The 14,842-nt window shown below is 45.5% G+C and overlaps 1 protein-coding gene across 1 annotated transcript in view; it reads left to right on the forward strand.

Annotated features, from left to right (window-relative positions):
• BRS3 (bombesin receptor subtype 3) overlaps positions 1-13,384 on the forward strand; it is a 30,120-nt gene extending 16,736 nt beyond the window's left edge. The window contains exon 3 of the mRNA XM_088465850.1: positions 11,951-13,384. Coding sequence (XP_088321976.1) covers positions 11,951-12,358 — 408 coding nt within the window. The 3' untranslated portion in view covers positions 12,359-13,384. The remainder of the gene's footprint in view (positions 1-11,950) is intronic.
• The last annotated feature ends 1,458 nt before the right edge of the window (positions 13,385-14,842 follow it).

Raw genomic sequence — 14,842 nt, forward strand, 5'->3', positions numbered from 1 at the left:
TCTATGGGACTCCAAGGACACAGTGTTATTTCCACACTCACAAACTGGGTGTCTGTCCCTTTAATTTTTAAACGGAAAGTTTTCCTCTTGCTGCACCTTCAGTGTGTGTGGGTGCCCGCATTCTCCACCATATTGTGACACAGTTAGGTTAGGGGGTCCCTCTCCTGGGTAGAGGACTCCTTCCTTACACATACACACAGCAGCAGGGAAGCAGCACACCAGTCTGGATGCAAGTACAAGCTGGTCGGCGCCAGTCTTTATTGTACAATGTCAGAAACATAAAGAAAACATAAATATAAATCCTAGCCCTGTCGGGGCACTAACTTCACAGGTAGTTCCCTCACTACCAGAACCTGGCAGGGCCTAATGCCCTCGCCAGCAACAAAGCACAGCACAACACTCACAGATAGGTTTTTCAAGTCTCTGAGCAAACTCCCTGCCTGCTCTCCCAGGTGAGACAATCAGCCCTCAACACACTAGGCTTATATTGGCCACTCTCAGGTGGAAAACTAACAAGCCTGATACCAGGCTGCGAGAACCAAAACCTGGAGTGGCTGTGGGTGGAGCCCTCCCTCTCCTCTCACCCACAACCCCCAGGTCCCAAAAAGCCGAAACTCAAGCCTGCTACACTGCAGACTTTCTCCTGGGGGTTTAAAACACAAAAGACAGGAATCTGGGACAAATATACCTGCCACAAACCACTTTACCAGAGATCCTATCACAATATATAATATATATATTACTGTGTGCATGTGTGTGTATTTGTATATATATATATATCTATACACACACACACACACACACACACACACACACACACACACACACACACACACACACACACACACACAGAGGTCAGTGCCAGCCTATGTGTCACTGAGGTAGAACCATAGACACTCACCTTGGGGCCGGGCACTCTTCATCCTCCAGGCTCTCTTTCAAGCTCCCTGACCCAGCCGCCATCAAACTGTCTATAACCCCGCTCTCTGCACCGGACCTGCTCCCTCATCACTCTTCCTCGCAGCTGTCACACTCCCCGTGGCTCCCGACATGCGTGGGGGAGAGAGGGAGGGACCTTCCGCTGCTGCCACGGCCGCTGGAGAAAGAGACTGTAGTTCATTGTCTCCATGCCTGCACTGGTGGCTGGCCGCACACAGACACTGCAGGGCTGGGCGGACAATGCTGCCCACGGACACGCAGTGCATGGCTGGCCTATTGGAATGCTCACACCAAGCTCCATCTCGCCGCTGCCGCATTCGTGTATGCGCGGTCCTTATTTCATATGGGGCTTGTGAATTCAGGGAAATTAGGAGGTTCTGCGGGGCAGAGGGAGACTTGGTGGAGCAGGAGCAGCCAGCAGAATGCGGGAGTGTTGGGTAGCATGTGGGGGCCCCCTATGTGTGGGGGGCCCGGGATGACCGCCCCTGTCACCCTGCCTATAATCCGGCCCTGGGTATGACATTCGTAGGAGCATGACCTTGTGTCACACCCCTGAGTTTAGTCACGCTGGCGGCAACCCCAGCACATTGAAAATCCACAATTTACATAAACTTCCCAATATATATTTTTTACTGTTGAAGTGAAAAAAAAAGCCAGAGCAAGATAGAAAACATTGAAATAGCCACGTTCACATAAAATACAGAGAAACAAGCCAGATCCACATAAAATACATTTAAAATACATCCACATAAAATACATATTGAAATCCAGTACCACATAAATACATTGAGAAAGCCAGTGCCTATTATGCTGTGTCCCGTGTAGTTGTGCCCCATATGCAGTGCCCCCCTGTAGTTGTGACCCTTATGCAACTCCCCCTGTAGCTGTGCCCATTAAGCAATGCCCCCAGTAGTTGTGGCCCTTCTGAAATGCCCCCTGTAGTCGTGCCCATTAAGCAGTGCCCCCAGTAGTTGTGGCCTTTATGCAATGCCCCCTGTAGCTGTGCCCATTATGCAATGCCCCCTGTAGCTGTACCCATTAAGCAATGCCCCCAGTAGTTGTGGCCCTTAGGCAGTGCCCCATGTATTTGCGCCTCTTATGCCGTGCCCCCTGTAGTTTTGGCCCTCATGCAGTGCCCCTGTATTTGTGCCCGCTAAAGTAGTGCCCCTTAAGCAGCACCTCCTGCATTTGTGCCGCTTAAGCAGTACCCCCTGTATTTGTGCCCCCTAAAGTAGTGCCTCCTATATTTGTGCCCTCTAAAGTAGTGCCCCTTAAGCAGTGACCCCTGTCTTTGTACACCCAAAAGTAGTGTCCCTTATGCATTGCACCCTGTATTGTATTTGTGCCCCCTAAAGTAGTTCCCCCAGCCCAGTACTTACTTACCTGACCATGTTGGCTTTGGCTCCTGCTGTGGCTGCCTTGCTCTGACTGGATTTAACTAGATCCATCCAGCAGGCAAAAAGGGCAGGCTCCTCACATTGCGGGTGACGTAATGATGTCACCCGCGCAATGCATCACTGGGAACGCTGGCCTCTGAAGCATTCAGGGGCTTCTTTAGTCTCTGATTCCTTCAGAGACCAGTGATCCCAGTTCCAGTAGGGGGAGCTGCATTTTACAAACAAAGGAGCCGCATGCGGCTCAAGAGCCGGTTTTATACTGACAAATTACAGCTTATACAGTCAGGTGCATAAATATTGGGACATTGACAGAAATTTAATATTTTGGCCTCTATTCAACACCACAATGGCTTTGAAATGAAACAAACAAGATGTGCTTTAACTGCAGACTTTCAGATTTAATTTGACGGTAATTACATCCAAATCAGGTGAACGGTGTAGGAATTACAACGGTTTCTCTATGTGCCTCCCACTTTTTAAGGGGCCAAAAGTAATGGGACAAACTGAACAATCCTAAATCTAACTTTCACTTTTTAATACTTTGTTGCAAATCCTTTGCCGGCAATTACAGTGTGAAGTCTGGAACGCATAGACATCACCAGACGCTGGGTTTCATCCCTGGTGATGCTCTGCCAGGCGTCTACTGCAAAAGTCTTCAGTTCCTGCTTGTTCTTGGGGCATTTTCCCTTCAGTTTTGTCTTCATCAAGTGAAATGCATGCTCAATCGGATTCAGGTCAGGGGACTGACTTGGCCATTGCATAACATTCCACTTTTTAGCCTTAAAAAACTCTTTGGTTGCTTTTGCAGTATGCTTCAGGTCATTGTCCATCTGCACTGTGAAGCACCGTCCAATGAGTTCTTAAGCATTTGACTGAATATGAGCATATAAATTTGCCCGAAACACTTCAGAATTAATTCTGCTGCTTTTGCCAGCAGTCACATCATCAATAAATACAAGGGAACCAGTTCCATTGGCAGCCATACATGCCCACACCATGACACTATCACCACCATGCTTCACTGATGAGGTGGTATGTTTTGGATCATGAGCAGTTCATTTCCTTCTCCATACTCTTCTCTTCCCATCACTCTGGTACAAGTTGATCTTTGTCTCATCTGTCCATAGGATGTTGTTCCAGAACTGTAATGGCTTTTTTTAGATGTTGTTTGGCAAACTCTAATCTGGTCTTCCTGTTTTTGTGGCTCACCAATGGTTTACATCTTGTGGTTAACCCTCTATATTCACTCTTGTGAAGTCTTCTCTTGATTGTTGACTTTGACACATATACACCTACCTCCTGGAGAGTGTTCTTGATTTGGCCAACTGTTGTGAAGGGGTTTTTCTTCACCAGGGAAATAATTCTTCTGTCATCCACCACAGTTGTTTTCCGTGGTCTTCCGGGTCTTTTGGTGTTGCTGAGCTCTCCGGTGCGTTCTTTCTTTTTAAGACTGTTCCAAACAGTTGATTTGGCCACACCTAATGATTTTGCTATCTCTCTGATGGGTTTGTTTTGATTTTTCAGCCTAATGATGGCTTGCTTCACTGATAGTGACAGCTCTTTGGATCTCATATTGAGAGTCGACAGCAACTGATTCCAAATGCAAATGTCACACCTAGAATCAACTCCAGAACTTTTACTTGCTTAATTGATAATGAAATAACAAGGGAATAGCCCACACCTGTCCATGAAATAGCTTTTGAGTTGATAGTCCCATTACTTTTGGCCCATTAAAAAGTGGGAGGCACATATAGAAACCATTGTAATTCCTACACCGTTCACCTGATTTGGATGTAATTACCCTCAAATTAAATCTGAAAGTCTGCAGTTAAAGCACATCTTGTTTGTTTCATTTCAAAGCCATTGTGGTGGTGAATAGAGGCCAAAATATGAAAATTCTGTCAATGTCCCAATATTTATGCACCTGACTGTATAAGCTGCTCTCTAAGAGAAAAACACCTGAATAAGAATTTTAACAGGTATAAAGGTCATTTTTAGAAATATACATAAATATTAATAGACAGTAGGGGCACTGTTGCCTTAATTATGAATACTGAAAAATAACATCTCAATAACTGTTTTATGGTGTGTATTTTGGATTAAGGTAACACAATGTTGACTTTGGATTAAGTATGACTAGTCACATTACTAAACAGTGATCTTTGTCCTTTCTTAGCTTCTCTCTGTCAAAAACACCGTAAGATTAGCTTATACAAATATTTATACATGTATATTTCACCATAACTGTCCCTTAAAATACACCATTTCTAAAGCATGTTGACATACTGTATACTGGACTTTGTCACAATCTGTATATGATGCAAAATGGCTTGGAAAATCCATTTTGGTCACTCCTGATACACTCCACCCTTGCTCTCAGGTGATTTTGTACCATATAACTTTCAAATTTATCCTGTATCAGTTATCATTTTAACAGGATACAATGTAGGATTCCCATGAACAATCCTTTGTTCCCAGAGAACCAATTAGCTGGATCTAACCAGGATAGCCATCCTCTACCATCTAGATCATACTCTGAGTCATTGTATTATGAGCTTGATCCAAGTGTCAACGTTTTTACACATAATGTAGCAGAACCAACTGATTGTTCCAGTCATCAGTCATTCCATGTAGAGCCCTTATTTTCTTTGCTCCAGTAGTTGTATAATTTCTATGTTGCAATAGGTCAGTCTCCTGTAGAGAGGACAAAGAGGAGTGGGGAGGAAACTGAGTGGAAACATGGAGGAGGGGGAGGATACTGGGCAGGAACACCAGGAAGCAGCACTGCAAAGGGGGACAATGTCCCTCAGCAGCTGACTTAAGCCCCCACTTAGCCTTTTTTTGTGTTCACTTCAGGCCACCTTCCAGTCACCACCCAAGAATGCCCATGATTTTGCCTCACTAGTCCTAATGTCAGCGTCTCCTTTTGCAACAGTGAACTCTGCATACACTGAGGAGAAGACATGTGCTGTAGGGGTTTCCAGGACTTTTTGCATATGCGCGGTAGCAAATAATCGCTCAACTGTGCAAATATGGGCATTACGTGCAGACAGCGTGCACTTCTGTATCAGGCCCAGTGTGCTACTTGTGTTATGTTTACTGTACAGCGGAAATAAGCTGGCAATGAGCACAGAAATATGCATTGTCCAACATTTTGGGCAAGCCTCACTATCATATAAATGTTAGAGGAGAGTCTATAAAGTATATGCAATGTTAGGTACATTGTTCTGCCGTTGCAGTGGCTGAAATAAATATTGCCCGGCATACTGAATGCTAGCAGGGCTGTTGACACATGCTGTGGTGCCCGAGTAATGAAGGGGCGTTACCACATTTATGAGGTGTGGCCACCCCCCTACATTAAAAGAAAAAAAATGGAGAATACAATATGTAGCGGCGGGAAATGGCGCAGTGAGCTGCAAAGGGGATCATCTATCCAGATCAGCAGCTGACCCGGCCCCCACGGGCCCCTCCAACAGGCCTGGGTAATTAGTACCCGCTCAATTGGGCGCCCCTGAATGCTAATCCTGTTGTGGACCTCTGGGCAAACTTAAGACTATAAATGATTTTTAACAATAAATTTGCAATAAGTCATACAATTATTATAGACATAAAGTATCATTCTTAAGTACTATAAAATGACACATTTGTATAAATTTAATTGATTGATCATCAGATTTACACAAAAAGATTTTAAGCAAATATCCCTGTCGTTTATTAATATGTTTGGAATATAAGATTAAATAGTTCCTTTATAGAATGTTCAGCAAACCACTTTGTGATGTATAAATCTCATCACTGTGGGTTCTGTCTGTTGAAATGCAATGTTAAAATGAAAAGGTAGCCTCAAACAACCACATCTGCCTGATAATGGGGCTATCAATTTTTTAAGAGCTTCCTAATTGGAAATGTTCATAAATATGGTTGGAAGATGACCCCTACTGGCCTGTGTGTGCCTTATCTGTCCAACTGCACTAACAGGTCCTAATGCACTCTGCAATTGATCTTGTCCAATTTGGTCAACCAAACTGTACAGATATTCTGTTACCCATGAGCAGCAGGATCACCTTCAAGTAGTCAGATTAATATAAATTATCTAGTAATATAGACAAACATGTATTAATGTTTCCATATCAGGTAAGAATGTATGAACTGCAATCTCCTCCTCACATCCCTTCTTGATTTCAGAAAGTGTTTTTTATTTATTTTTTGTCATTATTTACAGTATAACCATTCCGAAGAACATTTCTAATTACAACATTGGATCAAAATTAGGCCATTCCCTGGTCCAAACTCCCATTGCCAACATGGCCACGCCTTTTTTTGTACAGTAGAGCAAACTTAAGCAGAGTACACACTAGACCAGGGGTCTTCAACCTTGGCCCTCCAGCTGCTTATGGAACTATAGACCCATGGATGCCCTGCCACAGTTTTAGCATGGTGTTATATCTAAACAGTGGCAATGCATGCTGGGATGTGTAGTTCCACATCAGCTGGAGGGCCAAGGTTGAAGACCCATGCACTAGACGATATGTTGTCCGATCTGGCGGGTCAGATAACATATCGTCCACATCGGCCAGTGTGTACCCGTTATGTTGCTGATGATGCACGCTCCCATGCGTCATCAGCGACATCGCCCATCGGATCTGCATGCAGGTCTGACGGGCAATATCATCAGCGGAGGCCATGCTGCCATGCACCAAATCAAGTTATTTATGGTCAATGTAATGTAAATATGTCAACAAACAGAAGTGCAAACCTGTCCACCACCACATAACTGAACCTAAGGATGGCAGGTAAGCACAATTTACTCCACTTTACTATTTTACTTGATTTTTTTTTCTGAATTTCACAATAACAAATTTAAACTTAGGGGTGCCAAGAAAACAATGCTGATACTCTAGGGCGATGTGATTCAAAAAAGTTTGGGAACCACTAGTTTAGAGTGTACCCAGCATTAGAGACTACCACATCCTATATGTAACGTGATGCAGCCGCCGGTCACAATCCTGACGGCACTATGCCGGCTAGGGATTATTGATAGGCGTCGGCACCGATGCCTATCATAATCCTGAATGCCAGAATCCAGAACGACGCAGGATCGAACGAGGTAAGCACGGGCCGCGCATCCTCATAGCCGCGCGGGGGGGGGTTAGGTTTAGGGTGCCTCAGGCAGGGCCGGATTAACAATGGGGCGGGTGGAGCTACAGCTCCAGGCCTCCCCATGAAAATAGACCCTCAGCATCCTCTGCAGAGCAGGCAGTGATGACAGGCAATTTTTTTCTTCCTGTCACTACTCCGATCATTAGCCTCCTGGAGTCCTAGCTACCCTACCCTGGAGTCCCCGGCTACCTGACACCTCGCCTACCCTCGGGGCCACCCGAAGCTCCGCCACCGGACCGTTCGAAGCTCCGCCCACGGATCGTCCGAAGCTCCGCCCCCGGACCGTCCGAAGCTCCGCCCCCAGGTCATAAATGGAGCAAACAATAGTGTTGTCACTCGGTGCAGACGGGACCCTGCAGTGACACATCTGTGGCAGCCAGGCAATGAATGGGATAGGGAGGAGTCGTCGTGCATTGAGAAGTGCAGGAGGGATAGTTGCAGATGAACTGGCTTGTAAGAAGAGTTCCAGGGACCCTCTGTAGGATAGTGTGTGCATGGAGTGGAAACCCAAGAGAAGAGGTGAGCAGAAACAGTTCCTGCTAGTTTGCCCAGTGCTGGGGGTGCAGGGAGAAGTGGGACCTGCACTGGGGAAGAATCCAGTGAGTCCCTTTTATCTATATAAAAAAAATAAAATACAAGTACTGCCCATTTAAGCCTAATTCCTGCCTTGTGAGTGTGATGCTGGGTACACACTATGCCATATGCCGTTCGTGCAGCCAGCAAATCACATATAGCAAAGTGCAGTTGCGGGTCTGTACAGACGATATATCTGTGAACGACATTGGCCCTCATTCAGAACCGGACGCTCTGAGCAGAGCGCACGCTCTGAATGAGGGCCGTCCTCCATAATTATGGAGCGTCCTCCTGGACGCTCATATAGCTGTGGGTCACCACCCACAGCCTATACGAGCGTGCAGGTTGATGGCCGCGATGGTCTTGACCATCGCGACCATCGCCACTGCGAGCCGGAGCCTGCGGTTGTGTTTTTCAACCGCAAGGCCCGGAGTGATTTTGGCTCTATCACTCCCACTGACATCACTAGGGATGTCAGTGGGCCGGCTTCTGACGGTAGGCGTTCCCTTGGGAACGCCCCCGTCTGCGAGGCACGCCCCTGGCACGCCCACCAAAGGGGGCGTGCTGTCAATCAACATTGACAGCACGCCCCCTTTGATCAGGCACAACGAGCGAAGGAAAGTCCTTCGCTCGTCGCGTCTGGCGCATGCGCACGACGGTGCTCCCGCTGTCGTGCACATGCGCAGTGCACAACATCGACCCACTTGCGAGCGGACAGCCGCTTGCGAGTGGGTCTGAATCAGGCCCATTGTTCACAGACATATCAGGTCGGCCCTGCAACACAGACGATGCTGATATATCCTGCATATATATTGGTATCCCTGCCTGTGTGTGCGGGCAGGGCAGACGGAGACAGCCGGGGTGAGCTGTGGAGGCACCCGTGCTTGCCACTTCAAGCCCTTCCCCCCGTGTCACTGAGTGATCCGCCTGCCTCTTTGTCTAACAACCTGCCACTGAGGCTGTTCAGAGAAGGAGAGGACTAAGGGGGCAGGCACAGGCATCAGCTGCGGCCCACACACAGTCTGCTCTGACTCACTGTCACAAGATTGAGCTTCGATATGGCGCTTTCTGGAGTGGAGGAAGGCGGAGGCTGCGCTGTGGCAGTGAATTTCATTGCAGTACATTTAAGGAACCATTCAGGGATTCCTGGCACTGACTGCTCAGTGCCAGGAGAGGACTGCTCAGAGGAGAGGACTGTCACTGCTCCCCCTGAGTCTGCACTAGCCACCAACTCCAAGCAGCCACATTAAGGATGCCACAGCAGCCCACCACAAGCTCACAGAATCAGGCTGACAGTAATTGTGATGGATATTGATTGAAATTTTTTATTTAATTTTTTATGGGTTTTTTTTCTCATGTGGTAGCGAATATGTGTTGTTGTTTTTTTTTCATGCTGGGGCCTATGTGTTTTTTTTTCTAATGTGGGGGCCTATGTGTTTTTTTTGTAATGTGGGGGCCTATGTGTTTTTTTTTTTCATGCTGGGGCCTATGTGTTTTTTTTTTCTAATGTGGGGGCCTATGTGCTTTTTCTTTCTTTTATGCAAAGCCCTTATGTTTGGTATTTTCATGTGGGGGGCCTTCTTACTGCAGCCATGCACACAGCATACATGTCACATAATAACAAAGGAGCAGAGTGTAAAATTGAAAATGAAAGGGGAAAAAAAGGAAAGAAGAAGCAAAAAGATAAATAGATGGAGACAGGAATGGATACACAAAGCAATGGCGTAAGGTTATTGCCTGAAAATGAGAGGAACCCCCCCTAAAAGAAAAGTCTAGTTCCGCCCCTGCATCACAACTGGGCGGCCAAATTTAAATGCCGGCCAAGTTGTGTTTTTTTTTCAGACCGAGTGGCCCTTTGGTAAGTATGTATCACTTACCAAATTGGCCACTTGGTCGGCCGGCTGCCGTTCGGCCACTCAGTTGCTTTAGTGGATACCTAGCTTAAGGCATCATATTTCATGTGGATGTGCTCTAGAATTAGCCATAAATATACCCACACCCCCTTGCATGGCGGTCATGCACACTTTAGTGGTGTATTGTGGAAACCCCCCCTTTAGAGATCCTATATTTGCCCCTGTATACATATATAGAACTGCCAGCAGCTTGTATGATTTATCCCAATGCAGGAGCCATGGTGTGTAGCTGTGTATTAGCAGTCACTTGGATGCTTGGTGTATTATTTATAGCGGTCACTGTAATGCTGTCTGTATTATATGGTGGTCCCTGCAATGCTCTCTGTATCATACTGGCGGTCACTATGATGCTTTCTGTATTATATGACAGTCACTACAATGCTCTCTGTATTATATGGCGGACACTGAGATGCTTTCTGTATTACAAATATGTCCACATTCATCTAGCCTCTTTGAGCGTTAAACATAACTTGATAGTGCCGAGCATCTTTTGCATGCAACTTTTTTCCCTTAAAATGCATTTTATTCACAAAGCAATGCAAATAGGATGCACAAACAGCTTATGCTGATTAAAATGATATGCTGCATGCCTATATTCTATGTGAGACTGCGGGTGCATCTGCATGCAAAATGTAGGCTACTATAAGATTCACGTTCTGTAGCTTGGTAAATCCGACAGCGCTGGTCACACCCCTTGCAGCAGCACACAATAGGCCCTTCATAAATTTCAGCTCCAGGCCCTTGTCAACATTAATCTGGCACTGGCCCCAGGGGGATTTAGGGTTAGGCACCACCCTGGGAAGGTTAGGCTAGGGGAAGGTGGGGTTAAAGTTAGGCAACCCCGGGGGAAGGTTAGGGTTAGGCACCCCCCCCCCCCGTCCGGGAGGGTTAGGTTTAGTGTGCGGGGAGGGGGGTTAGATTTAGGCACCCCAGGGGGGAGGTTAGGGTTAGGCACCCCTAAAGGAGGGCTGGGGGGGTAAGGGAGGGTTAGGTAGTTTACTTACCTCCGTCTGGATCTCCGCTGTCCGGCCTGCCGGCATCGGGATTTCATTCTTACCGGTCATTCATACCGATCACATATCTAACATAGCTACATTGTTACTAGTATTATAGTCAATGATAGTGTCAAACACAAAGACATACTCACTAAGCACCTCCTCCTTTAGCTACTGCAAGGATCATTGCTAAATAATGTAATAAGGACAATAATATCATAGACAGAAATAAGGGGACCTGGTCTTGTTGGAAAGCAGTGTTTGTGTACACCCCTCTTCCAGAGTACAGCAAGCCTCAACCATTTAGATAAAAGATGCCATACCTGTGTATACATTTTGTGACATGTATAGCACTTCATTCCCATGCATAGACTTAGGGGTATATTTTCTAAAGTGTAGATTTTTAGAACTGGAGATGTTGCCTATAGCAACCAATCAGATTCTACTTATCATTTATCTAGCACCTTCTAGAATCTAGAAGATAATAACTAGAATATGATTGGTTGCTATGGGCAACAACTCCACTTCTAAAAACCTGCACTTTAGTAAATATACCCCTATCTGTCCTCAACAGAGAGATTTGACTCTGAATGGGACTTACTGAGTTTTTTTATTCAGATTAATTGGATGATTGATCCTGTTCAGGATGAAATTTCCCTTGAAATTGGGAATAATCACCTTAACAGGTTTTCTTTGTTTGTACTTTATTTTGTTAGATTTCATGTTTGCCTGAAGTACAAATTGTGACTGGTAAATATGAAATCTTTTTTACTACAAAAACTAGGTCGGGAACAGGGAATCTGATATTTGAAAGCCTCACTGATCTCTCCTGCACTGTACTCACTGTTTCTCTGCTATGCCATTAAGTCAGATTGAAGGGTTCCTTTGTGGGGAAGCTGTACAGCTATGTATATACTTTATAAATATTTTATATCCTCAAGCACTAAATCACTTTTATTTTTATCTTTTCTAGATTGAGTCCCGCAAAAGAGTTGCAAAAACAGTCCTGGTGCTGGTTGCTCTCTTTGCCTTCTGTTGGCTGCCTAATCATATCCTCTACCTCTATCGATCCTTCACATACCACTCGGCTGTGAATTCCTCTGTGCTCCATCTTTCTGCCACCATTTTTGCCCGCATATTAGCTTTTGCCAATTCCTGTGTCAACCCATTTGCTCTGTGCTGGCTCAGCAGAAGTTTTAGGCAGCATTTTAAAAAACAGGTATACTGCTGCAAGACACATCCTCCGCTGTCCCAACCAAGCCCAACTCACAGCAGTACTGCAACTGCAATCACTGCAATAAAGGGGAACATCCAGATGTCTGAAATTAGCATTGGCCTAATAGGAGCCTACGATATGAAGAGAGAAAGTGACAGCACTTAAACACATTTTACAAAGTTAAAATACTGTTAAAGGAGAACCACATGGAACTTGTTTTGTCTCATAACCAGCTTTTCGCCAAGTAGCAGAAACATGAACAACTCAGCTACACCTGGAGAAGTTCAAATAGAAACAACTCTGGGGTTGGTGGTTGAAGCCGATATGGTGAGCTGTGGCTCAACTAGGAGGTACTTGTAAGCTGAAGTGTAGGGAGGACACCATCTGCTTCAGGTTACAGGGGGAGAGGCGTGAACAATATCTCATGGAGTTATCCTCTGAATAAAACCACATAAATTATGTTTGTGATCTCTTATCCTGAAACCTGTGGTCCAGAACACTGTGAAAAGCAAAGCGGCAAAAAAGAAAATCACTTCTGCTCTGGGATTAGTTATACACACAGGTCCTTAGTTAGTGGTGGTTGTATGTGGTGTGAATAAGCGCATTTCCGTATTGTACTTGATCATCAAATTGTGTCCCTATCTAAACTTTTGTATATTGTAGACTTGCATCCCGTTATGCCTAGGGAATATGGGGGTGGGCAATCATAAGTAGAATATAGTATCGGCATGTTCAGTTCATGTAAGTATAGCTTCCCCTTGGAGATGCAGCATAATTAGAAGTGGACATATCCATAGACACTTCTATAGGAAGGTACTAAAGTTCTGGTGCAATAAAACATGATGATGATGATGATGATGAACATCAGCAACACTATCTAGCTGCGTCTGATTGGCTGACCATTCCAGCTGATGCTTGTTAATTCATCTCCAGTCACGGCCGTCTCTGAGCACTACTTACCATTTCTATTTTGAGTTTTGACAACTGCAGGAAAAAAAATCCAATTCAACTTTCAAAGGTGTAAACAATGGATGTGGAGATGTTTAATGACATTTTATATGGAAATGTGCCTTTCACATTTATTAGTAACAGTCAAGGCTCTATTCTCTCGTGTATATGATTTGATTACATTAAGGTGGCGCTATATAAATAACTGTTAATAAATAAATCAGTAAGGGAGGATGGGTGTGCCAAGTGTGCCCAAAAGGGAGGAGGGGTGCTAATAGTGCCAAGTAAGGGTGGGGGAGTGCTAAGTGTGCCAAGTAAGGGTGGGGGAGTGCTAAATGTGCCAAGTAAGGGTGGCGGAGTGCTAAGTGTGCCAAGTAAGGGTGGCGGAGTGCTAAGTGTGCCAAATAAGGGAGGGTGTGAAGGGAGTAGTGTTTATGTGTGAGGATTTGGGGACAGCGTGTGTGTGTGTGAGGCTAGGAGTGTAGTGTGCGTGTGTGTGAGACTATGAAGGCAGCATGTGTGTGTGAGGCTATGCGGGCAGCGTGTGGTGTGTGTGTGAGGCTATGAGTGTAGCGCGTGGTATGTGTGTGAGGCTATGAGGGTAGTGTGTGTGTGAGACTATGAAGGCAGCATGTGTGTGAGGCTATGCGGGCAGCATGTGGTGTGTGTGAGGCTATTAGTGTAGCGTGTGGTATGTGTGTGTGTGTGAGGCTATGAGTGTAGCATGTGGTGTTTGTGTGAGGCTATGAAGGCAGCATGTGTGTGAGGCTATGCGGGCAGTGTGTGGTATGTGTGTGTGTGAGGCTATTAGTGTAGCATGTGGTATGTGTGTGAGGTTATGAGAGTAGCATGTGGTGTGTGTGTGAGGCTATGAAGGCAGCATGTGTGTATGAGGTTATGCGGGCAGCGTGTGATGTGTGTGTGTGTGTGTGTGTGTGTGAGGCTATGAGTGTAGCGTGGTGTGTGTGTGAGGCTATGAGTGTAGCGTGGTGTGTGTCTGTGTGGTTATGGGGGCAGCATATGTGTGTAAGTCTATGGGGGCAACGTGTGTATGTGATGTTATCGGGGCAGAATAGGGATGGCCATCAGAGGGGTGTCCATAACAGAACCACTTCAGGTAAGGCCTATCTTACAAAAACATCGCTCAACCGTGTCCAACATCGCAACTGCGTCCGACTCAGAATGAGGCCCATTATAAGCAATATTCAGCATTTGTGACAATAGTGTTATGTTGTTATAAGTGACTCGTCAGCCCTGTTGATAACAGAATCACCTGTGCTGAAAAATGCCAAGGAAATAAGAAATGGAGGATACAAGCAGCTTCCAACAATGGCCGACAAACAACGGGAAGGAAATCAAGGTTTACAAAATAAGTTACTTCTGTCCCAAATTCTCAAAAAACATCTGAGCACAGGATTCATAAAAGTGTCATATGGGAGGCTAGAGAAAACAAAATCTGCCCCAGACATACCCAAATGTTGGTCCTGCAGCCCCAAAAAGACAGTTACGGGTTGAGGAGAGACCAAGACCCTCAAATCTGTGTGAGCTGTAAAAATAAATGGTGTTACATAATGAAATGTCTATTATGTGGGTTTACTCTAATCAGCAGATGCTCTATGCAGCTCTTCCAATATCAAGTTCACAGAGTAAAGGACAGGATCAATTAGCGGAACAACCCTGCACTGTGCACATATGTATGGA

Source organism: Taudactylus pleione, unplaced genomic scaffold (assembly GCF_031769625.1).
Source record: "Taudactylus pleione unplaced genomic scaffold, aTauple2 ptg000064l, whole genome shotgun sequence".
Lineage (NCBI taxonomy): Eukaryota > Metazoa > Chordata > Amphibia > Anura > Myobatrachidae > Taudactylus > Taudactylus pleione.